Source organism: Pan paniscus, chromosome 1 (genome assembly GCF_029289425.2).
Source record: "Pan paniscus chromosome 1, NHGRI_mPanPan1-v2.0_pri, whole genome shotgun sequence".
Lineage (NCBI taxonomy): Eukaryota > Metazoa > Chordata > Mammalia > Primates > Hominidae > Pan > Pan paniscus.
Window position 1 is genome coordinate 172,805,793 of NC_073249.2, and position 26,280 is coordinate 172,832,072.

Consider the following 26,280-nt stretch of genomic DNA (forward strand, 5'->3'; position numbering starts at 1 on the left):
TGATCCACCCACTTAGGCCTTCCAAAGTGCTGGGATTACAGGCGTGAGTGACTGCGCCCAGCCTACACCAGAATTCTAATATGATTCACTGTTATTATGCCATAAAATATTAAAAACTTTGTAAAACAATACTTTCCTCAGTCACAGGGGCATTGCTGACAACTGCATCAGTGCTGTTTGACTAAAGAATAAGTTAGTCACTCCTCCTATGGCCTAGTCTTTAGCCTTCCTGAGTCCAAATGAAAAGCAGTTAACAGCTAATCAAGGAAGACTTTGGTCACAAAGTGTAGGTTTTTATTTTTAGTTTGTCTAGATTTGGATGATAGAAAGTTGTGAACACATCCAGATGGGGAAGAAAGGAGGAATTAGCCGTCATTGTCAAGCAGTCATTGTTTCTTTCTTCTTTTTGTTAGAAAACATGGGATAAAACGTGGGGACTCAGCCAGGCACAGTGGCTCACGCCTGTAATCCCAGCACTTTGGGAGGCCAAAGCAGGAGGATCACTTGAGGTCAGGAGTTCGAGACCAACCTGGGCAACATAGCAAGACCCTCTCTGTACAAAAAAATACAAACAAACATGGGGACTATATAAAACATGGGTAGTGGATAGGAGTTACCATTAAAAAAAATAAAATAAAAAGCCCTGTTGTTTCGTCTCCCATCATTAGTGCATACTTAGTTTCCTTAGTCAGGCACAGGTTTAATTGTAATGCATCCAATGAAGCAAACAGAGAAACACAAAATGCTGCTGTCTCACAGGAATCAAAGAGCCCACTGTTAGAAAAGACCCTCCCTTATAAAAACAAAACAAAGAATTATCTAGATCACTTGGGGCCAGGAGTTCAACACCATCCTGGGCAATATAATGAGAATCCCATCTTTTTTTTTTTTTTTTTTTAAAGCAACTGTACAGTTGTCCTATATTCTCCACCTTCCCTTGGTTTCATTTCTCTTTGCTTCCTGAATGAGAAGTGCCTGGGATACCTTCATTTCTCTTGAAAGTATTGATCCAAGTTTAGACAAATATCTCCCCTCTTGTTGAGAGAATTCCTTATATGTGAAAATACCAAGACATTCTTGATATTTAGCAGGCACTCAAATATTTGTCTCCTCTTTTTTAGCATAATTAAGCCAGACTGATGTTTGCATTTGAGTATCATCAGCATGAGTAACCATTTTAATCTCTCTTCCCTTAACTACTTGTTCTACACTAGGGTCAGGGTGCGTACAGTGATAAAGATTGAGATAATGGGAAATATAGTCTTCTGTTTGGGAAGCTGGATTGTAGTGTTGATTTTCTGACTCCTTGTGGTAATTAAATTCTGAAGCACAGAATCTACTTTTGAGAAGAAATATTTTACTTTTGAAAAAAAATCCCCAAAATATATACAGCATAAAAATGTTTCCGATCTTGAAAATCCCAACCAAAGCAACAAAACTGAGCTTCCAAGCCCCTTCTCCTAAAGTAACAGTTTTGCCCTTCTTGGATGTGCCTAACTTTACTTAGCTCCTTGTTTCCATAAAACAGTCATAATCTTATTTCCTACCACACAGAAAGCATCTTGAGAATCTGGTCTTGGTCCTAGGCAAATTCTCAAGACCGTTGGGTCTCTGGTTCAAACCTCCCAGACTTCTAAGGTCTTTCTTGGCTCAGGTCCCTCATCTAAGAGACATGCTAATTCAGGCAATTACAAAAGCAGTACTAATCACCATCATGAATGATCTGGGCCTAGATTCCAAGTTTTTTCACAAAACTTCATGGGCACCTTTCATTTATGATATGTTTTGTAGTAAATCAGAAATTACTAGATGATCTGGTCAATCTTATCTCAGAAATCCCTGTGGTGCATCATGAGGCAATCTGAGTTGCTGATCAGCAAAAAACCCTGCACTGTCTGAGCTTATCTTCCAGCCAAAGGCAAACAATTACCCTTTGTTATTAGTCTGTCTGGATTTGTCTTAGATAAATGAGCCATTTTTGTTACAAGTTTTTTAAAGATATAAAGTAGTTCCATTATAATTTTTGTGGACTCGAATATCAAGTCCACATGTAGGGAATCATTGACAGAGATTTCCAGTTACTGTCACCACCACACCAAGGCAGTAATTTTGCTCAGCTCTGCCTTTATAGATCCACAATTTAACCATTCAACAACCACCTGAGATCCTGAGTGGCAGGCCCTATGCTAAATGCTAGGACCACAGTAAGACCCAGTGCCTGACCCCAATTGCTCAGACTCTGAAGGAGACTATTATTAATGTGATAAGTGCTATGACCAGATAAGCACAGAGCACATAGGAGGAGCTGTATGCATTATGGGAGCACACAGGAGGACTTCTGGGAGAAAGTGATAGCCAAGCTTAAACCTGGAGAAAAAGGGAACGCCAAACACAATGTAGAGAGCAGTGTACCAGACAGTGGGGACACTGTGCTCAAAGACCTAGAGGCCAGAGGGTGGGGCACTGCAGATTGTTGAGTAGGCCGAGATAGAGCATACAAAAGCATAACAAAAGATGGGGCTAGGCAGACCAGGTAATAAACCTGCACTTTAAACCTGCACTTGATCCTGAGCACAGTAGAGAGCCACTGAAAGATGTTAAGCAAGAGAGTGCCATACAGTGTTGGAATGATTCACTCGGACAGCAATGTGGAAGATAGACCAGAAAGGGCAAGTCCAGAGGCCAACAATAATCTTAGCCTCAGAGTTCTTTTTTTAATACCCAAGAATACTATTTCATTTTACTTATATTTTTAAACTTTTCTCTATAACGCTCTCTCTGCTCCCCCACATTGTTGTCTGGATGGTAAACCTAGGACTGGTCTCTGAGTCCTGGTCACAGCCTGGCAACAGAATGTTGCCAAGCAAACTGGGAAGGCTGCCCCATGGATCCCTGGTTTCTTATCACCGTCCTCTTAATTCTACGTTTGCCAACCAGTCTCTAGGAAGCCAGCGTGCTCTTGCGCCCCTCCCACCAGGTTTCCAGTTGCTAAGCGTGTCACGTTTGCATTTGGGTATCATCTGCATGAGTGACCATTTTAATCTCTCTTTCCTTGACTACTTGTTCTACACTAGAGTCTAGGGTGGGGGTGAGTACAGTGGTAAAGACAGGGATAGCGGGAAATTTAGTCTTCTGTTTAGGAAGCTGGATTGTAGTGTGGATTTTCTAACTCCTTGTGGTAATTAAATTCTGGAGCACAGTTTTTAGACCTTTTCTGAAATCTGTTACTGTTGAAGTCAGCTTCATATATTTCACTTTTTTTTTTTTTTTGAGACAGAGTCTCACACTGTTACCCAGGCTGGAGTGCACTGGTACAATCTTGACTCACTGCAACCTCCACAGCTCCCAGGTTCAAGCGATTCTCGTGCCTCAGCCTCCCAAGTAGCTGGTACTACAGGCGCGTGCCACCATGCTCGGCTAATTTTTGTATTTCTAGTAAAGATGGGGTTTCGCCATGTTGCCCAGGCTGGTCTCGAACTCCTGGCCTCAGGTAATCTGCCCGCCTCAGCCTCCCAAAGTGTTTGGATTGCAGGCATGAGCCACTGCACCCACCCTATTTCACTATTAAGTACTCTCTTCCTGTGATATTAATGACTTATTTGTTTCAAACTTTTTTGTGCCATTGAGCTTTTTAGTGATCCAGTGAAGCCTGTGGACCCCCTCTCATAGTAATGTTTTCAAAGCATAAAACTAAATATAAAGGATCGCAAAGGAAACTGATCACGTTAAAATAAAGTTAAGATATTTTCAAAGTTTTATGATCCAGTAACATACATATTCTGTTAACACAAAATAAGATTGCATGGTGGTTCTAAAATTACTATAATTCAAATTCATATCTTGAAATATCTAACAACTGTAATATATCTAAATGTCTCATTTCTATTGGTGACAAAGTCACAGGTACTCTGATCCTACTGTGGACTGTTTCCTATATTCGTAACTGAAGGAAATGTTATATTTCAGTTAGATGTTGGTGAAAAGAAAGATTTAAAATTTTTCCCATCCAAGTTCACCAGACCCCTGGTTTAGAGGTTGTCTTAATTTTACTTTTGTCATTTTAAGAGTAAATTATTTTGTTTTCTTGTTCAATTCTCAATTATTTGGGCTTATTTTACTGCCTCTTGCATGCTTTTTAATGCTTGAATGGTTTTTGCAGTGTTAGAACAGTAATAATTGAAGACTTGGGTGGGAAAAAATCAGCACCTGATTGAAAATGAAAGGTTTCAACAAAAGCTCTTGATAATGTTACCTCCAGGTGTACCATCATGCCACCATTATTGGTGCTACAAATCTGTTAATTTATTTATGCTTAAGTATGTAAACTTTAATAAAACTTGGATCATCTGCATTAAAAAATAATGCTATCTTGTAAAAGTGTCTACTTAGGTAATTCACAATGGGGTGGGTTTGTTGATTCCCCATGACATTTGCAAAGCCCTTTGTAGCACTCTCACCTATCACCTTAAATGGATTCTTATAACATCCATCTAGTGGATTAAAGACTTAAATATAAAACCCAAAACTACAAAAACCCTGGAAGACAACCTTCAGAATGGGAGAAAATATTTGCAAACTATGCATCTGACAAAGGTCTAATATCTAGCATCTATAAGGAACTTAAACAAATTTACAAGAAAAAAACAACCCCATTAAAAAGTGGGCAATGGGCATGAACAGACACTTCTCAAAAGAATATATACATGCTTCCAACAAGCATATGAATAAAAGCTCAACATCACTGATCAAAATATTTGCAAACTATGCATCTGACAAAGGTCTAATATCTAGCATCTACAAGGAACTAAATTTACAAGAAAAAACAACCCCATTAAAAAGTAGGCAATGGGCATGAACAGACACTTCTCAAAAGAATATATACTTGCCACCAACAAGCATATGAATAAAAGCTCAACATCACTGATCAGTAGAGAAGTGCAAATCAAAACCACAGGCCGGGCACAGTGGCTCATGCCTGTAATCCCAGCACTTTGGGAGGCCGAGGCGGGAGGATCACGAGGTTGGGAGATCAAGACTATGGCCAACATGGTGAAACTCCATCTCTACTAACATACAAAAAACAAAAAAAAGAAAAATTAGCCAGATGTGGTGACGTGTGCCTGTAGTCCCAGCTACTCAGGATACTAAGGCAGGGGAATCGCTTGAACCAGGGAGGCAGAGGTTGCAGTGAGCTGAGATCATGCCACTGCACTCCAACCTGGTGAGAGAGCGAGACTCTGTCTCAAAAAAAAAAAAAAAAAAAACCACAATGAGTTACCATCTCACACCAGTCAGAATGACTATTATTAAAACGTCAAAAAAATAACAGATGCTGGTTAGGTTGTGGAGAAAAAGGAATACTTATGCACTATTGGTGGGAGTGTAAATTAGTTCAACTATTGTTGAAGACAATGTAGAAGACAACCATTGTGGAAGACAGTGTCTTCCTTGAAGACCTAAAATGCTAAAGTCACAGACACCATTCAACCCAGCAATCCCATTACTGGGTATATACCCAAAGGAATATAAATCGTTCTATTATAAAGACACATGCACACATATGTTCACTGCAGCACTATTGAGAATAGCAAAGACATGGAATCAATCCAAATGCCCACAGTGATAGACTGGAAAAAGAAAATGTGGTACATATACACCATGGAATACTATGCAGCCATAAAAAGAACAAGATCATGCCCTTTGCAGGGACATGGATGGAGCTGGAGGCCATTATCCTTAGCAAACTAACAGAAACAGAAAACCAAACACCACATGTTCTCACTTATAAGTGAGAGCTAAATGATGAACACATGGACACATAGAGGGGAGCAACACACACTGGGGCCAATTGTAGGTGGAGGGTGGGAGGAGGGAGAGGATAAAAAAAAAATAACTAATACCTGGGTGATGAAATAATTGGTACAACAAACCCCCATGACACATGTTTACCTATGTAACAAACGTGCATATCCTGCACATGTATCCCTGCACTTAAAAGTAAAAAAAAGAAAAAAAAAAAAATCCATCTTGGAAAACAGGATGGGGTTTAACATGTATATTGTACAGTTGAGTAAACAGAGAGGGGAGGCAGCCAGCCAGGATCCCAGAGTTGTGGGAGGGATAGGGAAGGAGTGATCTATGCTGACACAGAGACTGGGCCTCACCAATAGGCAGGTCTAGAAGCAGATCTCGCAGGTCCCTAGGTCAATCTCCATAATTGGAAACAGACCAAGGCATCCAGAAACAATATTCCACCCTTAAAGGGTGCAGAGCACTTTTCTCATACGTGTACTCACTTCATTCCAGCCACCACTCTGAATTAAATATTCTTATCCCCATTTTTCAAATGAGGAAACTGAGACTGAGAGAGTCTGCAGCTTGCCACCTTAAATTAGATAGGTCTCAATTTGGCAGAGTCAGGATGAAAACCCAGGTCTGTCTGACTCAAGCTGGGGTTTGCTGACCTCGTGTCCAGTGACTCTCCCTTAGCCACAGCCAGGCTAAGATGGAGACCCAGAGCATAAAGAATATAGGTATAGGCAAAGGCAAAGAAGACTTCTGGCAAGAACGATGGATTTAGAAAGGTAGAAGGAGCCAGCAGAAGTCATCCTAAGAAGTGACAAGCCACAGACTGGGAGAGATATTTACAACCCATATAACAAATGATTCAAATCCATCATAAAGAAATTCATAAATCAATAAAGAAAAGACAAACCACCCATAGAAAAATGGGCAACAGATATGAAAAGGCAATTCACGAGGGAGGAAATCCACTTGTATATTTTAAAAGGAGCTGCATAACGACATAGGGTAGGGCGGTGCTTTTCCAAAGTAATGTGCTTTCGAATCTCCTGGGCATTTTGTCAATATGGAGATTCTGGTGTGGTAGGTCTGGGGAGCCCTGGGAATCTGCATCTCTAACCAGCTCCCAGGTGATGCTGCTGATCCGCTGGCCACACTTTTGAGTGGTGAGGATAAGAGTGAATTCAGCCAGCCAGGTCTGAATTCTGGCTCTGCCACTTTGTGGGTGTGAACCGTGGGCAAGTAACTTCATGTCTCTGTGCCTCAGTTTTTTCATGTGTAAAATGGAAATAATAGTCCCCATCTCCTATGGAGGACGAAATGAGTGAATATACATAAAGCATGTAGTATAGTATGTGACAAAAGTAAAGAACTCTATAAATGTTAGCAATTGGTAGTAGCAGTAGGACTAACTAGAGGAGTGAAAGTTAAACCACATACAATTCCACACCTACCAGACTGGCGGTGTCAGGAAGTCTGGCAATTTCAAGAGCTGGTGAGACTGGGGAGACAGGAGCTCTCACATACTACTGATGGGAGTGCAAGGTCACTCCCTTTGCAGAGCAGTTTCACAAGATCTGGAGAAATTGAAGATGCTTCTACACTGATTCTAGGTGTGTGTGTGTGTGTGTGTGTGTGTGTAAAGAGCAGGAGAGATATGTACACTAGATGTGTGTGTGTGTGTGTGTAAAGAACAATAGAGATATGTACACTAAAATGATATTTATTTTTAAATTTTATCAATGTTTTTAACAAGCCATAAAGGCAGCACTACGTATTTTTCATGCATATATACCCATATGTTAAAAATATACAAACCAGTTACCAAAGAATACATGCCATACTCAGGAAACTGATCAACTCTGGAAAGGGAGGAGAAGAAATACAACTGGGGAAAAAAACCGAGGCCCTCAATTGTGCTGTACTTAACAGAAAAAAATGTGAAGCAAAACTGACTACATGTTAACACTTGTTAACTCGGATTCGTGATTATTTGTTACATTATTCTTCCTACCTTTCCGTATTTCTTTTTTTTTTTTTGAGACGGAGTCTCGCTCTGTCGCCCAGGCTGGAGTGCAGTGGCACGATTTCAGTTCCCGAGTTCATGCCATTCTCCTGCCTCAGCCTCTCGAGTAGCTGGGACTACAGGTGCCCGCCACCATGCCTGGCTAATTTTTTGTATTTTTTTAGTACAGACGGGGTTTCACTGTGTTAGCCAGGATGGTCTCGATCTCCTGACCTTGTGATCCGCCCGCCTTGGCCTTCCAAAGTGCTGGGATTACAGGCGTGAGCCACCGTGCCCAGCCCAGCCTCAATCTGAGCCCAGCTCAGAGAGGTTAAGTGACCCAGCCAAGATCACTCAGCTAGTGGTGAGACCATTTGGACTATCAGCTCCAAAACTTGTGCTCTTGCTAGAAGTTTACCCAGCCCTGGCCCAGGAGTCCCAGTCAAGGCCAAGGGCCCAGCAGGGTGGAGGTGGAGGTTGTTTACTACAGCCCAAGCCATTAATGTTCATGATATAACTATCCCAACAACTGCCTTCCGCTAGGACAAGAACAGGCAGTGAAAGCCCCTGCCATCAGTTCTAACTAACCAGAAAGACAGCAGACAGTAGAGAAGGAGGGGACGACGTGGGCCCAGCACCTGAACAGTGCCCTTCAGGAGCAACTGCTGGGACACGTGAGGTTGGCAGCCTGGGGCCTGTACCCTAGGCAAGAGAGACAGTGAGGCTAAAAATAATTGAGGCTGGGCTGGGCACGGTGGCTCACACCTGTAATCCCAGCACTTTGGGAGGCCGAGGTGGGCAAATCACGAGGTCAGGAGATTGAGACCATCCTGGCTAACACAGTGAAACCCTGTCTCTACTAAAAATACAAAAAATGAGCCGGGCATGGTGGCGGGCGCCTGTAGTCCCAGCTACTTGGGAAGCTGAGGCAGGAGAATGGCGTGAACCCAGGAGGCAGAGATGGCAGTGAGCGGAGATCGCGCCACTGCACTCCAGCCTGGGCAACAGAGTAAGACTCTGTCTCAAAAAAAAAAAAAATTGAGGCTGCACGTGCCAATGTCCCTGAGGCCATCTGCTGCTGTGGAAGGAGTGCTCACTGTACTGGGACACTGACCACGGTATGGCCTTGCACAAGTCCCCTCTTCTTTCCGGACTTTAGATCCCCCTTCTGTAAAGTGAGGCCGTTGTTCTCTCTGAGCCTGAGGTCCCTTTGACTCTGCTGATCAAAGTTCTGAGTTTCCCTGAGGGACTCTGGCAGCCCTGTTTTCCACTCTTTCCAATTTCCTCCTCTAACCCTCATATGGGCACCGCCTTAAGCTGCTGCTAGAACTCTCCATCCACCACTCACCATTCTCCCTGCTTTATTTATTTATTTATTTATTTTGAGACAGAGTCTCACTCTGTCACCCAGGCTGGAGTGCAGTGGCACGATCTCGGCTCACTGCAACCTCTGCCTTCCGTTCGTTCAAGCGATTCTCCCGTTTCAGCCTCCCAAGTAGCTGGGATTACAGGCGTGGGCCACCGTGCCCGGCTAATTTTTATATTTTTAGTAGAGACAGGGTTTCACCATGTTGGCCAGGCTGGTCTCGAACTCCTGATATCAACCGATCCACCCGCTTTGGCCTCCCAAAGTCCTGGGATTACAGGTGCAAGCCACAGTGCCCAGCATCTCCCTGCTTTAGAATGAGACACATCTGAGGTTAAGCAAAAGAGGACTGCAAATCCTAAAGGCGGTGAGCCACTGATGGTATTTCACAGTTGTCAGGCTGGAGGAAGTCAAAAAGTCTGATGGTACTAAGTGTTGACAGAGATGTGATCAACAGAAATTCTCATCCACAAGGGAGGGAGTGTGAATCAACTCTGCTTGGAGGCAAAACTGACCTGGGTTAAAATCTCTGCTCTGCTGTTTACCCACTGTGTGGCTTTGGCAAGTTACTTAACCTCTCTGAACCCAGTTTCTGCATCTGTCTAGTGGGTGTAATAATATTACCTATCTTTCAGAGTTGTTGTGAGGATCAAGGGAGAGGGCGTGTGTAAGGTGGCTGGTGTAGTGCCTGGAGCATAGTAGCTGCTCAATAAGTAATATCTGCCTCCCTTCCATCCATGCCCTCCCCTTGAGAGTGAGACTGTGAATTGCAGGGGATATGACTCCAGGAAGTTCAAGGATTGAGGCACTAGGGCCTGTCCTTCATTTCACCAGGCCCCCTGCTGCCCTTCCCTCAAGGGTTCTTGGTGACAGCCTGAGCCCTGGAGAGACGCAGTGCTTTCAGCACAGTTGTATGTGGCTGTACCTGGACTCAGCAGATGAAAGGGCATTTCAAAGCCCCGGGGAGTCTTTATAAAGGAACACTTAAGAATCACAGAGTCAAGGAAGGCCAGAGGCTGAAGGGCATTAATATGTCCAGGAATGGCAAATGGTCATTGTCAGGCCTCTGAGCCCAAGCTAAGCCATCATATCCCCTGTGACCTGCACGTATACATCCAGATGACCGGTTCCTGCCTTAACTGATGACACTGTCTTGTGAAATTCCTTCTCCAGGCTCATCCTGGCTCAAAAGCTCCCCTACTGAGCACCTTGTGACCCCCACTCTGCCCGCCAGAGAACAACCCCCCTTTGACTGTAATTTTCCTTTATCTACCCAAATCCTATAAAACGGCCCCACCCTTATCTCCCTTCGCTGACTCTTTTCGGACTCAGCCCACCTGCACCCAGGTGAAATAAACAGCTTTATTGCTCACATAAATCCTGTTTGGTGGTCTTTTCACACGGATGCGAGTGAAAGTCATCATGTCTGATACCCCTCTCCACTCTTACACCCATGGCAGGTATCACTAGTCAATCACAGTTCTGACCTCAGAATCCTTCTGAGGCCCATGTTCCAGAGAGCCTTTTGCAATCAATTGCAGCTGACATGCCAGATAAAATCTAGTTAGTGTCTTTAGTAGGGACCATGGGTGCCCTGCCCATGCTATCAGCACTTTCCATTTCAGGACATATTAGCTTAGCGTGCAGCTGCTAAGTTGCCATCACTGACATCTCCTTGCCTAAGGCAGCCCAGTGGTACAAGGAATTAACACCCTCTGGCTAGTCTTTTTTTTTTTTTTTGAGACGAAGTTTCGCTCTTGTTGCCCAGGCTGGAGTGCAATGGCGCAATCTTGGCTCACCGCAACTTCTGCCTCCCAGGTTCAAGCGATTCTCCTGCCTCAGCCTCCTGAGTAGCTGGGATGACAGGCGCCTGCCACCATGCCCGGCTAATTTTTTGTATTTTTAGTAAAGACGGGGTTTCACTATGTTGGCCAGGCTGGTCTTCAACTCCTGATCTCAGGTGATCCACCTGCCTCGGCCTCCCATAGTGCTGGGATTACAGGCATGAGCCACCATGCCTGGCCTCCTCTGGCCATTCTCAACCAAGACTGGCAGGAGCTGGCAGATTAATACCCCAGTTCCCCTCACCTTGAGTGGGATAACTCTGAGGGGCATCTTCTCCTCTAGCTTCCCCGAGTGCCCCAGCAGGGCTAAATTCCACTTGCCCACAGCGGAAACCTGCTTCATAACACGACTGTTATCAGATCCTTCTCTTCCATGTCTCATTTCCCTCACCCCCCGACCAGCATTTCCTGGGATCACTCCCAATTAACTCTACTTGCCCTCAAATCTTGTCTTAGAGTCTGATTCTGGGGAACCTTAAACTAAAACACCCCCTTCATCTAGCTTATATCTTTATTTTCTGGATGAAGGAACTGAGGCGCAGGGAAGGGGAGTGAGTCACCCATCAGAGCCAGTGGTAGGGCCCTAATGAGAGTCCTGTTCTCCTGGCCTAGGGCTCAGCTCTTCACAATGTTACTTGCTGCCTCCCAAGGGCTGCCCCTGTGTCTGTGCCTCCCACTTGCACCCACGTGGATTCATCATTTTATTTCCCAATGCAAAAGAAAAGGCTGATTGCAGGTTGGAAAATCTATGGGCATCAGAGGCAGGTGCAAGAACTCCTGAGCTCATTTCTGGAGGTAGACACCTCTCCTCCCTTGGTCCGGGTCCTTGGACTTGTCCCTCAAGATTCCAGGGCCTTGGTTTACTCAGCAGTGGGACAGACTGCTAGGGAAACCCACTCACTGGGGACATAGAAGGGGTTGTTCACGCAAGCAACCAGCCCCCCGCCTCTTCCCTACCTCAGGCACCACCTCAGGGGCAGTAAAAATTCACATTGCCACGTTTCTAAATGAAACAATTTAAAATTATATTTGCTTTATAATTTTAGTGGAAAATGCATATTCTTTCAATCTAGGTCACCTATGTAGTTGAACAGAAGAACATCAATGAGAAAATGACCCCTACTTTCTAGCCACCGAAACGACAATTCTGGGAGTTTCTGCCTGCATCTTCATACCCCTGGAACCTGAGCTCCTCCGGTTCCATCTCTGATGTGGAGGAAAATGCACTTCCTGAAAAGTTTCTGGGTTTCACTCCTCCCATGTACTGTGAGACTTGGGGCAGTTTCTCCCTCTCTGAACCTCTGGCTCTTCATCCGTGGAATAGGGATGAGGATTCCAGCCTCGCAATGTTGCTGTCAGATGGCAGATGAGGGAATAGCCTGGCCGGAGAGGGGCCCTCCTGCCTTTGCCTCTGCTTGGAAGGCAGCTGACAGGGGCCTGCCCACAGGGAGGGTGTGGCCCGGGCAAGGCCTCCTGCTTGTCCCTCCTCCAAGTTGGCCTTGGTGACAATGCAGGGAACCCATGCTGAGCTCTCTGCACACAGCCCCAGGTGGGGAGCAGGAAACCGAAGACATGAACAAGGTCTTCCCCCAGGTGAGAGCTGTCCCCAGGTGAGAGTTGTCTCCAAGTAAGAGCTGTCCCCAAGTGAGAGCTGTCCCCAGGTGAGAGCTGTCCCCAGGTAAGAGTTGTCTCCAAGTAAGAGCTGTCCCCAGGTAAGAGCTGCCCTGACCAGGCTCCTGATCTTGGGAGAGCAAACCTTGGGATGAGGAGGGGGCAGTAGAGAGTGGGCATACGTGGGAGACACGGAGGAAAATCAGCCCCCGTCCTGCCCCGGGGCTCACTCCCAGGGTGTAGGGGACCCTACCAGTGACCCAGCAATACAGTCCAGGTGGCAAGTGCTGGTATGGAAACAGAGGAGCCAGGTGGACAGGAGGGAAGAGCGGCCAGTTTTACTGGGGAGGAGGGTATCAGGGAAAGCCTCACCCAGGAGTCGCCGCCCAAGCCGGTTTGAAGGATGAATATTTACCAGGTGGACAGCAGAGAAAAAGGCTTTCCAGGCAGAGGGCACAGTGCAGGCAAAGGTGTGGACATATGAAGCGGGCATGATGCATCTGGGGCGTGAGATGCTGGGGTGTGACAGACCCGTGGTTCTACCTAAGACTCTCTCAGTGACCCCTCTGAAAACCCTGTTGTCTGCCTCCCTGAGGCTGGAGCTCACCTCACCTAAGCCCACCCCTCACTCTGTTCTCTTGGGCAGGGAGAGAATGGCTACACTCCTGCTGAATCCAAAGCCCACCCTGGAGGGGAAGGTAAAGAACTGGAGGGCCTGGGGCCAGTGCCCTGTGGGGCTCCCTTGAAGCTGGCAGTTGGCGATAGAGACATGAGGAGGGTTCAAGGCTCCCACTGTCCCTCAGACCTCTGCCTCCATGTTAACGTTGTCTGCTCCCAGCTTCCTGGCCAGCCATGCTGACAGTCACTTGCTTAATAGGGTTATTCATTCTCTCCATGCACATGCATTCATTAAGCACCTACTGTGTGCTGCCTACCTCACAGGCACCAGACTGCATACAGTGCCCACCTGTAACACAGAGAAAAGAGCACCAGCGTCAAATTCTTGACTCAGTGGGTGACCTGGGCAATTCTCTTTAACTCTGATGGATAAAGTGACACATTTATTTAGCCCTACTATGTGCCACTGGCCCATGGTGTGACCAGGACAGTCCTCTTTACCCTTCTGAAAATAGAAGAAGGAATAAACACACACGTACTGAGCTTTGCATATGCCCTGGCTTGGCCCACATTTGATCAATGAGGAAACACACTCAGAGAGGTAGATTAAAATACCAGCTATAAAGAATCCAGCTCCAGTTAGGTGCCTGGCACTACATGATCTCTTTAATCCTCAGGACAGCTCTGAGACAGGGGCCCTGTTATGGGGCAATAACAGATGAGACAGCTGAAACTAAGAGAGGTTGGGTAACCAGGCCAAGGTCACACAGCAGGGAGGTTGGAGGGCCTGGGTTCAAATGTGAACTGAGGTCTCTCTGGTTACAAAGCCCCAGGGCTTTTGTTGCTCCGAGCTGGTGTTTGTTTATTTCTAAGTCCTGACTCATGATGGGCGTGGTTGTGGAAAGAATCGCCTCCTTTTCCTCATCGGTCCATGGAGAGGACTGGCACCTAAGGGCTTTCTGGCTTTGAAGTGCAACAGCTTCACCTGGGCAGGAACCTTGGTTCTGCGGGTTCTCCCATGGCCCCACCTTGCGCATGGTCTGTGCTGCACAAATATTTGAGGAGCTGCTTGGCTGATCAGGACACCTCTCCCTGCCCAGAGTCACGCTGCCTCCCTGGTTACCTGAGTTTACCCTGTTTGCTGATGGCCAAGGAGCCACCAACTAGGGCTGTAGGGATGACAGGTTTTAGATTTATGCTGCCTCTCCTGCTATTGTCTCCCCTCCCAATACACATCCATCTTGGAGTCCCACCACCTCAGGCCATCTGTGCTCCCCCACCTGCAACCACCGGGCCTTTGCTCCTGCCATGCCCTCTGCCTGGAATGCCCTCTCTTTGCACCCTCCTCTTACCTGCCTGTGGAAATCCCATTCTGCTTCTGAGGACACTGCATCAGAAATGTGAATGAATTGGAAATAACCTGGACTGACCCATACTGGGGGCCTTCTCTTGCCTCCTGGACCCCCAGGTCGGCATATTCACAGAGTATTCACAAAGCCCCAGGCCGGTGTGGTGGCTCACACCAGTAATCCCAGCACTTCGGGAGGCCAAGGTGGGCGGATCACCTGAGGTCAGGAGTTCAAGACCAGCCTGGCCAACATGGTGAAACCCCGTCTCTACTAAAAATACAAAAATTAGCCAGGCATGGTGGCGGGCGCCTGTCATCCCAGCTACTCGGGAGACTGAGGCAGGAGAATCGCTTGAACCCAGGAGGCAGAGGTTGCAGTGAGTCGAGATCATGCAACTGCACTTCAGCCTGGGCAATAGAGCAAGACTCCGCCTCAAAGAAAAAAAACACAAAAAAAAACAAAAGCCCCCACCGCGTGCCTGGCTCTGGGCTGGGCCCTGGGGTCACAGGGATGAATCACACCTGCTCCTGCCCCTTTCTCTGAGGTACCTGTGGCCTGGGCACGTCAGTAGCTCCCACACCCCTTCAGACATGTCCATGCCTTGCCTTCTAAGTGCAATAACAAGCTGCAGAGGGCAAGGACCAGGGCAAGCTGCACAGCAGGGCACCCAGGAGGTCCTCAGTAAAGCCTTCTTTTATTATTTTGTAAGCAGGGGAGAATTAAAGTACAGTTCTACAAGAGCAGGGACGTCCCCTATCACTGCTATCTCCACAGCGCTTAGAATAAGGCTCGGCACATGGTAAGCCCTCAATAAGCGATAACAGGCCAGACACAGTGGTGCACGCCTGTTGTCCCAGCACTTTGGGAGGCTGAGGCAGGAGGACTGCTTGAGCCTAGGACTTATAGGGTGCAATGAACTGCGATTGCACCATTGCACTGCAGCCTGGGCAACAGAGCCAGACCCTATCTCTAAAATATAAAAAATAATAATTAAAAAAAGCAATAATAATAGCTCATACTCAACACTTACTCTGTGCACATTAACTCAACAAATTCTAATCCTCTCAACAAAGTCTAAGGTAGCTATTATGGTACCCATTTTCCACATGAGGAAACTGAGGCACAGGGAAGTGAAGTGGCTTACTCAGTGTGGCCCAGGTAGGATGTGGTAGAGCTGGGATTCCAACCTGCATCCCAGCAGACTCCAGAATGGACAGTCAATTGGGATCGTGGAAAGGGCACGGGTTTTGGCATCAAACAGGTGTGGATTCACACGCCAGCTCCACCCAGGGTGACATGAATCTTTTCTTCTTGAGCCCTAGTTTCCTCATTGATAAAATAAAAGGTTGTTTTGAAAAATAAAGCACGGTTATGAAGGGCCTAATGGAGCTTCTGCCCCAAGGTAGGGGCTGGACATGCAGGCGTCCATCTCTCCCTGCATCCTGAGGAAGTCTCCTGATGGCGGGTGGGAGGGGAGGGCTGTCCGCCTCTGCCATTCAGCCAGCTGTGGGCCCCTGGCCAGGGGGGCACCTAGTGGGGTGGGCCCACAGGCAGAACAAAGAGCATCAAGGAGGGCTTGGGAGCTGCTCCTCCAGTGAAGCCATCCCTGCTCTGCTCACCCTGGTGGGGGAGAGGCTGCTTGCAGCGGGCAGGGCGGAGAGGGAGCTCCCTGTTCCTAGCGCTGGCCCCCTATCACCACCACCCCCGGGCTTGTTTCCCCCCCACACAGCAGGCGGCGGCCACCTCTGCTGCTCACGTCGCGGGGCCTGCCTCTCTGCCTCTCTGCTGCTCCTCCTGGCAACTGTGGCGGCCCTCATCGCCTTGGTCACCATTCTTGGACTCCCATCACGCACCCCAGGTCAGGGCGGCCAAGAGAGGGTGGGTCAGACCCGGCGGGGAGGGCATGGGAGGGCACAGAGAGACGAGGGAGCCCCGACCTGCCTGGCTTCTCCACCAGGTGACTTTGGACTAATTCCTTAAGGTGCATGCACAGACACACACAGACACCTGCACACACACTGACTATACCTCTCTCTGAGCCTCCATTTGCACATCTGTGACATGATTATTGAGAGGACCCAGCTCTGATGTCACCTCCTCCAGGATGCCTTCCTAGACCCCCAGGATGGGTTACGAGCCTCTTCTCAGCCCCCCAGTCCCTACACTTCCTCTTCCCCTGGCCTGGCCACCCCGGGGTGGTGCTATCCAACTGTGTGCCCATCTCCACCACAGGGGACCGGGTGACATCCCATACATGCCTGCAGCCCCAGCTTCAGGGGTGAACAACCCCAACACAGTGCCTGCCTTCATGGAGCTAATAACTGTTCCGAGAGCCGTCTAGACGTGAATACACATTACAGCGGGGTCCCTGGGAGCCCTGAGAGTCTAGCCCCATTGAGGAGTCAGGGTAGGCACAATGGGTATTGGTAGTGGGGGGATGCCAGGAAAAGCATCCCAGGCACAGGGAACAGCATGTGTGGAGCCCTGAGGGGTGGGAGGAAGCAGGAAGAGAAGAAGAGACTGCAAGAGGCCAGTGCACAGGAAGGGCTGGAGTGACAAGTGGGGCCCAGTGCCAAGGGCCTCACAGGCTGCACCGAGAAGGGAGGTCATAGTCCAGGAGCCACAGAAAGGGGATTAAGTTGGGGGCAAGTTGGGGGCAGGCGGATGTTTCTGAAGGATGGCTCTGCAGCCAGGCAGGGTGGGTATAGAGGGCTGAGGGGGGGGCGGGGGCTGAGATTCGCAGCGCTCCCCCTGCCCGTGCAGGAACACAGACCCTGAGGTGGATGAATACATGAGCAGCTGCAGTCATGAGCCTGTGTGCACATCTGTGTGTTTAGCGTGTCTATGAGTGTACGCAGCTGTGTATGCATGTTCATGTCTGTGTGTCAGTGCGTGTGTGCACATCTGTTGTCTGTGTATCTGTGAGTGTGCACATAGGTGCAGCAGTGTGTGTGTGAGCATGTGTTCATGTGTGTGTGCATCTGTGTGTGTCTGTGTCAACATGAGTGTCTCTGAGAGTTGCTCCCCCCCGCCGCCTCCCCCACACACACTAGCTGAGGCAGCCCAGGGACTGAGAGGTGGTTCACGCATGCACAAACACAAATGCACAAACTGGCTCCCATCCCCAATTATGCACACGTATACACATGTGGGGCCAAGGGGTTCCTCCTACCTTGTCCGTAGGTTTCTGCCTTTTAATTCTTTGGGGCAGCCCTAGGAGTGGGTATTCCTTTTCTCCTCCCATATGGGGGGCTAATGATGACGTGTCACAGGGGTGTTTGGGGAACTATAGAATAAAGATATGAAAGTGCTTTGCAGTTGTGCCCAGATAGAAGGAATTATGACATATGGCCCTCCAGCCAGCCCAAATATATTGCTTATGACACTCTAACCTGGTACCAGGAGCTCCACCATTAAAACCACTTCACTGAATTGAACATTGTCCTCAGAAGCTTCCCATGACACTGTAAATAAGTTTTCAACACAAGAGAGAACCATTACTAGTTCTGCACATTTTCTGTTCTACGTTTCTTCACAGAGATGCTTTCATTTAATCCCCACAACAGTCCCACGGGGTGTGTGCTATGATTCCCACGTTGCAAACAACCTGAGACTCAGGGTGGTCAGGTCACCTGCCCAAGATCAGGCAGCCGGCAGCGGGTACAGCTGAGGCTTGAACCCCATTGATGGCGCTGGGTCCATCCTCCCCACTGCCCCAGCCCCTCAGGCCAGCTCTAGGCGGAGTTCAGGTGAGGAAGGTTTGTCCTTGTGAGCACCACCCTTGACCCTCCAGGGCCTTTCCCTGCCCATTCAGGAGCCCAAGCTTGTATAACACTGACAAACAGGACAGGCTTCTTGTGCCATGACCAGAGGAGCTGCATTCCAGCCAGTGGGGTCTGTGATGGCATTCGCACCTGTACCCACGGCGAGGACGAGGATGAGAGCTTGTGCCGTGAGTACCCGCTCGGTGCTGCCCCTCCCAGGGGTTCCCCCACACTCCGATGCTCTTGGCAGCCATACTGAAGCTCAGCCATCCCTGAACACATCAGGCACCTTCACGTCCCCATGGCTCTGATGCTCCAGTGCCTTCATCCAGGAACACCTGCCCCGACCTGGTCCCAGTCAGGGACACACATACATACCCCCACTAAGGAATGCCTTCACCCTGTGCATCTCCACTCCCAGAGAGCCCGTATTCATCCCTCAAGGCAGAGTTCAAGTGTTACCTCCTCCAGGAAGCCTTCCCTGACTCCCACACTAGGTTAAAGTGTCTCCTTTGGGCTTCCACAGTCCCTGTGATTCCCTGTGTCCCAGCCCTCGTCACACTGGTTGTCGCTCTTGATTGGCACATCTGCCACCCCCATCAGACTGTGAACTCCTCTGAGGCAGGCCCAGTCCGCTTGATATTGGGGCCCCAGCGCCTAGCACAGAGGGGTATTCAGAACGGCTTGCTGAATGAATGAGCGAATGAATGAATGGGAAGACCTGGCCCCAGACCTTAGACACACCTGAAGGTTCTCAGGAGACAGGAGCCTGACCCCACAGGAGAGAGAGAGCCTGGAGAGGTGCAGTGGGTGGGGTGGGGGAGCTCATGGAGGGAGAGTCATTGCATCACAGACCCTCAGGACAAGAAGCAATCTCAAAAGCATCTAGTCCTTGCCCCAGCTCATCCCCAATCCCCTCTCTAGCAAGCCCAACCGAGGCCACCCAGCCTCTGCTTGCATCCCCTGGGATGCAAGGATTGGAAGGTTTTTCCATGGGAAGGTTTTCCCTGTCCCAGGCTTAGAGCTGCCTCCCAGAGTGGCTCTTCCCTGATTGGTTCCAACTCTGTCCTTCTGTCAACCCTGCCCCGATAGACCACACTTTAATTTCTGCCATGATGGTGGTGCTGCATGGATTTGAAGATTGCTCCCTTGCCCTCCATGAGGTTTCTCTTCTCTACGCCACATCCCCTTCTCCAGGTCACAGTCAGCCCCCTTGTGACCCAGTTCCTGGCCCTCCCCACTCCATCAATGCTCCACAGAATGAATATCAACTGCCCATGTCCCCGTCCCTGGACAGGCCTCAGAAACATCCTCAGCCCTTCTGGCTGGGTCTGGGCAGTCTAACGAACAGAATCTTGCTCCCTCCCTGCCCAAGGTTTTCTACCTCTAGTGATGTGGCCTGAGTTTGTGTGAATTTTTGATAGCCCTATCACACTGCTGCCTAACAGAACACACTTTCAAGAAAGGTGCTCTGACTCTGCCTTACAAGGTGTGTGAACCCTAGATCTCCCCTGAGATCCAGGGTCCAACTGTAAGACTCCACATTTATTCCTGTGATGTTCCAGTTGGAAGAGGCTTCCTGGAGGTGATGGAACTTGAACCTGAACTTGGAAGAATGGTTTTGGATAGGTGTCAAGGAGGCTCTTTGTGGAGGGGGGCGTAGTATCAGCAGTGGTGTGGGGCAGGAACACACCAGGGCTGGGGAGGAACTGAGGAAGGGAGGGGCAGATCTCTGGGCCTCTGTCCAGCAACGGAGCTCTCCTCTCCCTCTGACTCCACCACCTCCCCAGGAAACCTTCTGCTTGCACCCTTCTGGGCTGGATGGGCACTGATCCTGAGTTTGGCCACTGCCAGGGTGGTCAATCCTCCTCCCGATAACCCTCAGACAGCTGTGGCCAGATGTGGACTTCTTCCTGCCTCCTCTGTACCTCTACAGGAGATGTGCCCCAGAGCCTCCCCCACTTCCTTGTGGCCCACTGTGGAGACCCGGCCTCCTGGATCTACTCAGACCAAAAATGTGATGGCACTAACAACTGCGGAGACTGTTCAGATGAACTGAGCCCAGGTAGGGGTCTGGGCACAGGCTGGGCTGGGGCTGGTGTCCAGGCAGCAGCCAGAGGGCAAAGGGTGAGCAGGGAATCTCTAGGGCTCCCCCTTGCATGCTTCCCTGCATCCTAGGAAGGAGTTTTCTACCCCTGCTTGAATACATCCTGTGATGGGGTACTCACTACCACTCCAAGTGACTTTTTCTGGAGGCTCATTCTTCTGCAGTGGGGAAGTCACCTTCAAAGGCACAGATGAGAAAACTGGGTCCCAGAAGGTGGTCATGCAAGGAGTACATACGTGGCCCAGCTGGGATTTGAACCTGGCGTTCCCTTATCTCTGCACCTCCCAGTGACCCTGTGAGGAAAGCAGGGCAGGAATCACTGGCCCCAATTTGTATGTAAGTAAATGGAGGCTTTGAGAGGAGAAACTTAGTACAATGTGTGACAGGAAGGGAGCTCAGGTGTGAACCCAGGCCTCCTGATCCAAGTCCCGAGTCCTGTAGCGGCCCTAGAGTTTCCTCTCAACCTCTTCCTCAGTGGTCAATCAACAAACATGTTCTGAGCATTGGTGGGGTGCTCAGAACGCACCTGGTATCAGATTCAGGTGGGGGACATCAGGAATCAGGCATGTGTCCTACCCCCAGGACTCACATCATGCTGATGCCGAAAGGAGGTGCTGGGGACCTGGAGGAATCAAGGGAGATTTCTCAGAAGAGGTAGCATTCAAGAAGACCAAGAATAGACGGGTTTCAGTAGACAGAGGCTGGGTGTGTGGGGAGGAATGCCGGAGGCCTGAGCAGAGGAGAGAAGGCTAGGAGCACCCTCAGGCAGTCATGGCAGGTGAGCATAGCTGGACTCAGGGTAAGGAAGGGCACCCATTCATATTGCAGTCTTTACCGTGTGCCTGGGACTTTGCCTGACATCCTTTGCTTGATAACAAGCTTGAGCACACTAGGAAACAGGTTCAGACAGGGTGAGGGAGGTCACATAGCCTGTGAGCTGTGGAGTCTAGATTCTCTCTGCCACAGGAAAACTAGGAACACACTCAACTCACGTCAGATGGGTTGGGGCCATGGGGAGCTACGGCAGGTTTCAGAACTAGGGAGTGCCCTGGTGCACAGAGCGTTCCAGGACACAGCAACTGCTCTCCTGCTGGCTCTTGTCTCCGCAGTAACTGTGTGCCCACCCTGCGGCCCTGGGTGGTGGCGCTGTCCTTCAACCTTCTTCAAGTACTGCGACTGTATCCCAAGACATCTCTGCCGCGACCATGTACAGCACTGCTCCGACTGGTCTGATGAGTATGCCTGTCCCGGACCCTGAGTGGGTCACTGAGGCCAGCATGGAAGGCTGGCTGGAATGGCACTGATAACCCTTCACATGAAAATCAAATCCTAGCGCACAAGGGCAGGAAGCAGCCTTTGAAATGGGATCTACACATCATTTCTGAACAGGAATTTTCTCTCCTGCTTTCAAGTTGTTCAGCCTCTGCTTGAATGCTTCCAATGACCAGGAGCTCATTACCATGTTAGGTGGCTTCTAACAAAGATGAGGTGGTGAAACCCCATCTCTACCAAAAATACAAAAGTTAGCCAGGCATGGTGGCACACACCTATAGTCCCAGCTACTAGGGAGGCTGAGGTGGGAGGGTTGTGGGAACCCAGGAGGTCAAGGCTGCAGTGAGCTGTGACCACACCACTGCACTCCAGCCTGAGCGACAGAGTGAGATCCTGTCTCAAAAAAAATGAAACAAAACACAAACACAAAGACAAAGGGAATCTGCTTCCATGATTTCACACCTGTCTCTGGGGCCACACAGAGGAAATCTGCTAACTGCTCCAAGGCATACTTGTGGATCCTAATCTCGTCATCCCTTAGAGTGATGATACGTCTGGGGCTTAAATGACAAGTCGAGTTTAGCTTTCATGGATGGCACATACGTGAAACATATGCCACTTCCTACCCCTGTGGTACCTAAGGCAGATATACTGGGCTTGGATGCAACCTTAGCATCTTCCCCAGTTCAGTTAACCCAGCAGGCTCTACTGATTTAACCACGTGACAGAGCACATGAAACAGGATATCTGGCATCCTACCAGTGGGAAGCCACCCCAGGAAGCTCTGAGCTGTAGAATAGAAGATCTGGAGAAAGAGCAGCTTGAAGGGCTCCTCACCAGTCTTCTGTCTGTCCACCCTGCTCTCCACCCCAGCACTCCCCACCCTCCACTCTATGCCCAGCTGCCCGCCTAAACAGCCCAGTTTTCTGGAAGTAGGGACTATATTTTGATCCTGGAGCCTGAATGAGCTGCTTCTGTGCTTATCTTTTCAGCTTCACACCACCCAGGCAGGCAAGGATGAATATTTCCATTAGATGGATGAGAAAACTGAGGCCCAGAGAGGGTAACAACTTGTCCAGAATCATACAGCAAAGTCAGTGCTGGAACTGGAACCCAAACACAGTCTGTGGCACCCCAGCCCAGAAGCCTTTCCAGCTACCAGTGTGATCATACCTTGGCCAGGGCAGTCTCTGCGGGGTATTTTAAAAGTGAGCTTGTCAGGTGCAGTGGCTCATGCCTATGATCCCAGCACTTTGGGACACTGAGGTGGAAGTGTCCCACTTGAGCCCAGGCGTTCGAGACCAGCCTGGGCAACATAGGGAGAACCTGTCTCTACAAAAAATAGGAAAAAAATAGCTGGGTGGGGTGGTGCATGCTTGTAGTCCCAGCTACTCAGAAAGCTAAGATGGGAGGATCGTTTGAGCCTGGGAGATTGAGGCTGCAATGAGGCATGATCATGCCACTGCACTCCAGCCTGGGCAACAAACCCTGTCTCAAAAAATTTCTTTTTAATAAAAATAAAACATGAGATTGAGGGTCAGCAAGTGTGAGACCCATATTCTGAAAGAGAGACTTGGGATCTGCCTGATGGGAGGGCTCCTGTCGAGGGAGACAGACATATCCCCACTGAAAAATTAATAAAATTGGTTTTACATATCAGTTTTCTGAGTTTTGAAAACTGAAAATGGCAGCCATAAGAAGGAATGAGATCATGTCCTTTGCAGGGACATGGATGAAGCTGGAAGCCATCATTCTCAGCAAACAAACACAGGAACAGAAAACCAAACACTGCATGTTCTCACTCATAAGTGTGAGTTGAACAATGAGAACACATGGACACAGGGAGGGGAACAACACACACTGGGGCCTGTCAGCGGTAGGGGGTAGGGGGAGGGAGAGCATCAGGACAAATAGGGGCTTAAATCCCAGATGACAAGTTGATGGGTGCAGCAAACCACCATGGCACATGTATACCTATGTAACAAACCTGCACATGTATCCCGGAACTTAAAAAAAATTTAAAAAAGAAAACTGAAAATAGGCATCCGAGGGACTAGTGAGCTCTGGTTCATTTATTGCCTCATATGTTCGTTCACTCATCAGTCTCTGCAAACCTGCTTTGGACCAAGCTGTGAGCCAGGTGCTGAGCTCCCAGAGAAGAGACCTGGATCCTAGCACACAAGGAGCTTAGGGTCATCTGGAGGAAGCACCTCACACCATGTAGGGAGGGCTGGGAACGCAGGAAATGCTGGGCTCAGGGCTCCGAAGAAGGGCCTCCCAGAGCCAGGACAATCACCTTTCTGACCCGGAACAACTGAGGAGTTCCTGGAACAGGGTTCCTCAGGGATCTTGCCCAAGGGACTGAGTTTCTCTCCAACTGCAGTGCAAGCAGGAGCTGAGAGAGCCCTTGGGCATCGTTAGTTCTGACCCTGAACCAGAGGAGCCTTCCTTCCCAGAGGAGGAAGACTTTGGGCTGGCTCTGGAGGCTAGAAGAATTTCCAGAGGTAAGAGTGGACGAAAAGGACAATCCAGGCCTAGGGGGCATGTGAACAAAGTCATAGAAGTGTGATCGTACAGCTCAGCCAGGCAATGTCCAACAGGCCAGAGAGGCCACAGTAGAGGGTGGGTGAGGAGCTAGGAGAAGAGGTCAGAGGGGTGAGCAGGGGACAGATCGTGGAGTGCTTAGCATGGCAGTGGGCTATCATCAAGGGCAATTTAGCCTGGAAACTGGATCTACCACAATCTTTATTTATGTATATATATTTTTAGAGACAGAGTCTTATTCTGTCGCCCAGACTGAGTGCACTGGCATGATCATAGCTCACTGCAACCTCAAACTCCTGGGCTCAAATGATCCTCCTCCCCCAGCCTCCCAAGAAGTTGGGATTATAGGCGTGCCCCACCACGCTCAGCCTTTTTTTTTTTCTTTTTTCTCTTTTTTCTTTTTTCTTTTTCTAGAGATGAGAGTCTCACTATATTGCCCAGGCTGGTCTTGAACTCTTGGCCTCAAGAGACGCTCCTGCCTTGGTTTCCCAAAGCTCTGGAATTACAGGCGTGAGCCACGGTATCTCACCCAGCATGACCTTTCACTACAACAGCCCAATAAAAAGAAGCCAAGGGCTTGGACCAAATGGGCAGAGAAAAGGGATGGTCAAGGACTATTTACTGGTAGAACTCATGGGTCTTCAGCCCTCCTATGGGTGGGGAACAGGGGACAGTAAGGTGGGGGATGAGAAAGATGGCGAGTCCAGGATGCCTGGGAAGGAGTGTGCTCTTGGCCTCCTGCCTTGGGCCATGCCTTCTCCAGCAGGATGCCAGTCTCAAGGGAAAAAGGGGGTTGAATTTGTCCTTGAGGTATAAGAAAGGTCCAGAGGTATTAGCCGGGCATGGTGGCGGGCGCCTGTAGTCCCAGCTACTCAGGAGGCTGAGGCAGGAGAATGGCCTGAACCCGGGAGGTGGAGCTTGCAGTGAGCCGAGATCATGCCACTGCACTCCAGCCTGGGCTACAGAGTGAGACGCCATCTCAAAAAAAAAAAACAACAAAAAAGAAAGGTCCAGAGGTTTATTTCAGCACTCAAATGACATGTCCTGAGCACTGGCCACAGGAGGCCAGGCAAGATCAGAGAATTAGCCTATGTTTGCTCATACCAAGTCAGCTATGGCGGCTCAGGCGGCTGGAGAGCACCCAGCTCCCCGCAGTGGTAGCTCAGGCGGCTGCAGAGCGCCCAGCTCCCCGCAGGGTCTGCTGCTGTGGCAGTTGGGCTTCTTTAGTGGGCAGCCTGGAGCGCTTTCTGAAAAAAAGCCCAGAAGCCCCAGCACTGTGGGCTACGTATTAATTTACCCCTCTCCCCCTCCCCCCCCCCCCCCCCCACCAAACCATCCACAGGCCTCTGGGGCTTAAGATGCTTCATTAACAGAATAGGGAAACCAAGTCTAAGACAGACTTGTCCGCGTCCACTCAGCATGTCAGTAACTGGACAAGGACTAAAAGCCAGGTACTTAGGTGCACACAGCTAGCATCTGCCAAGCGCTTACAATGAACTGGCACTACGGTAAGTAAGGGCTTTGCCTTTCATCCACACAACAACACTATGAGGTAGGTATTATTTTTAGAGGACCTAAAACCTCTCAGAGAGGCAAGGCGGCTTGTTGATGGTGTGTGACTGGTGGGGGACAGAGCCAGGAATGCCAACTCTGAAGTCTGGGCCCTTCCCATGTGGTATGGTTTTGAGAGGTGACAGCGTGCTGGCAGCCCTCGCAGCCCTTGCTTGCTCTCAGTGCCTCCTCGGCCTCTGCGCCCATTCTAGCTGCGCTTGAGGAGCACTTCAGCCTGCCGCTGCACCCTGGGAGCCCTTCTCTGGGCTGGCCGAGGCCAGAGCCGGCTCCCTTGGCTTGCGGGGAGGTGTGGAGGGAGAGGCGCGGGCGGAACCGGGGCTGCGCGCAGCGCTTGTGGGCCAGCACGAGTTCCAGGTGGGCGTGGGCTCAGCGGGCCGCACTTGGAGCAGCTGTCCAGCCCGCAAGCCCCGGGCAGTGAGGGGCTTA

At 49.4% G+C, this 26,280-nt stretch overlaps 1 protein-coding gene across 4 annotated transcripts; it reads left to right on the top strand.

The window, feature by feature from the left end:
• The first annotated feature begins 12,525 nt into the window (after positions 1-12,525).
• LDLRAD1 (low density lipoprotein receptor class A domain containing 1) lies at positions 12,526-25,897 on the top strand. Of its 4 annotated transcripts, XM_003815000.6 has the most exons (6): positions 12,590-12,610; positions 13,275-13,326; positions 16,325-16,453; positions 18,410-18,547; positions 20,296-20,424; positions 21,576-25,897. In XM_003815000.6, exons 1-6 carry the CDS (start codon positions 12,590-12,592, stop codon positions 21,722-21,724), a joined length of 618 nt encoding a protein of 205 aa, XP_003815048.2. In that variant the 3' UTR covers positions 21,725-25,897. The 4 variants fall into 4 exon arrangements, with proteins under 4 accessions (XP_008966116.1, XP_003815048.2, XP_063452127.1 ...); XM_063596057.1 differs by lacking the exon at positions 16,325-16,453; XM_008967868.5 differs by lacking the exons at positions 13,275-13,326; positions 16,325-16,453 and having other exon boundaries at positions 12,526-12,610.
• The last annotated feature ends 383 nt before the right edge of the window (positions 25,898-26,280 follow it).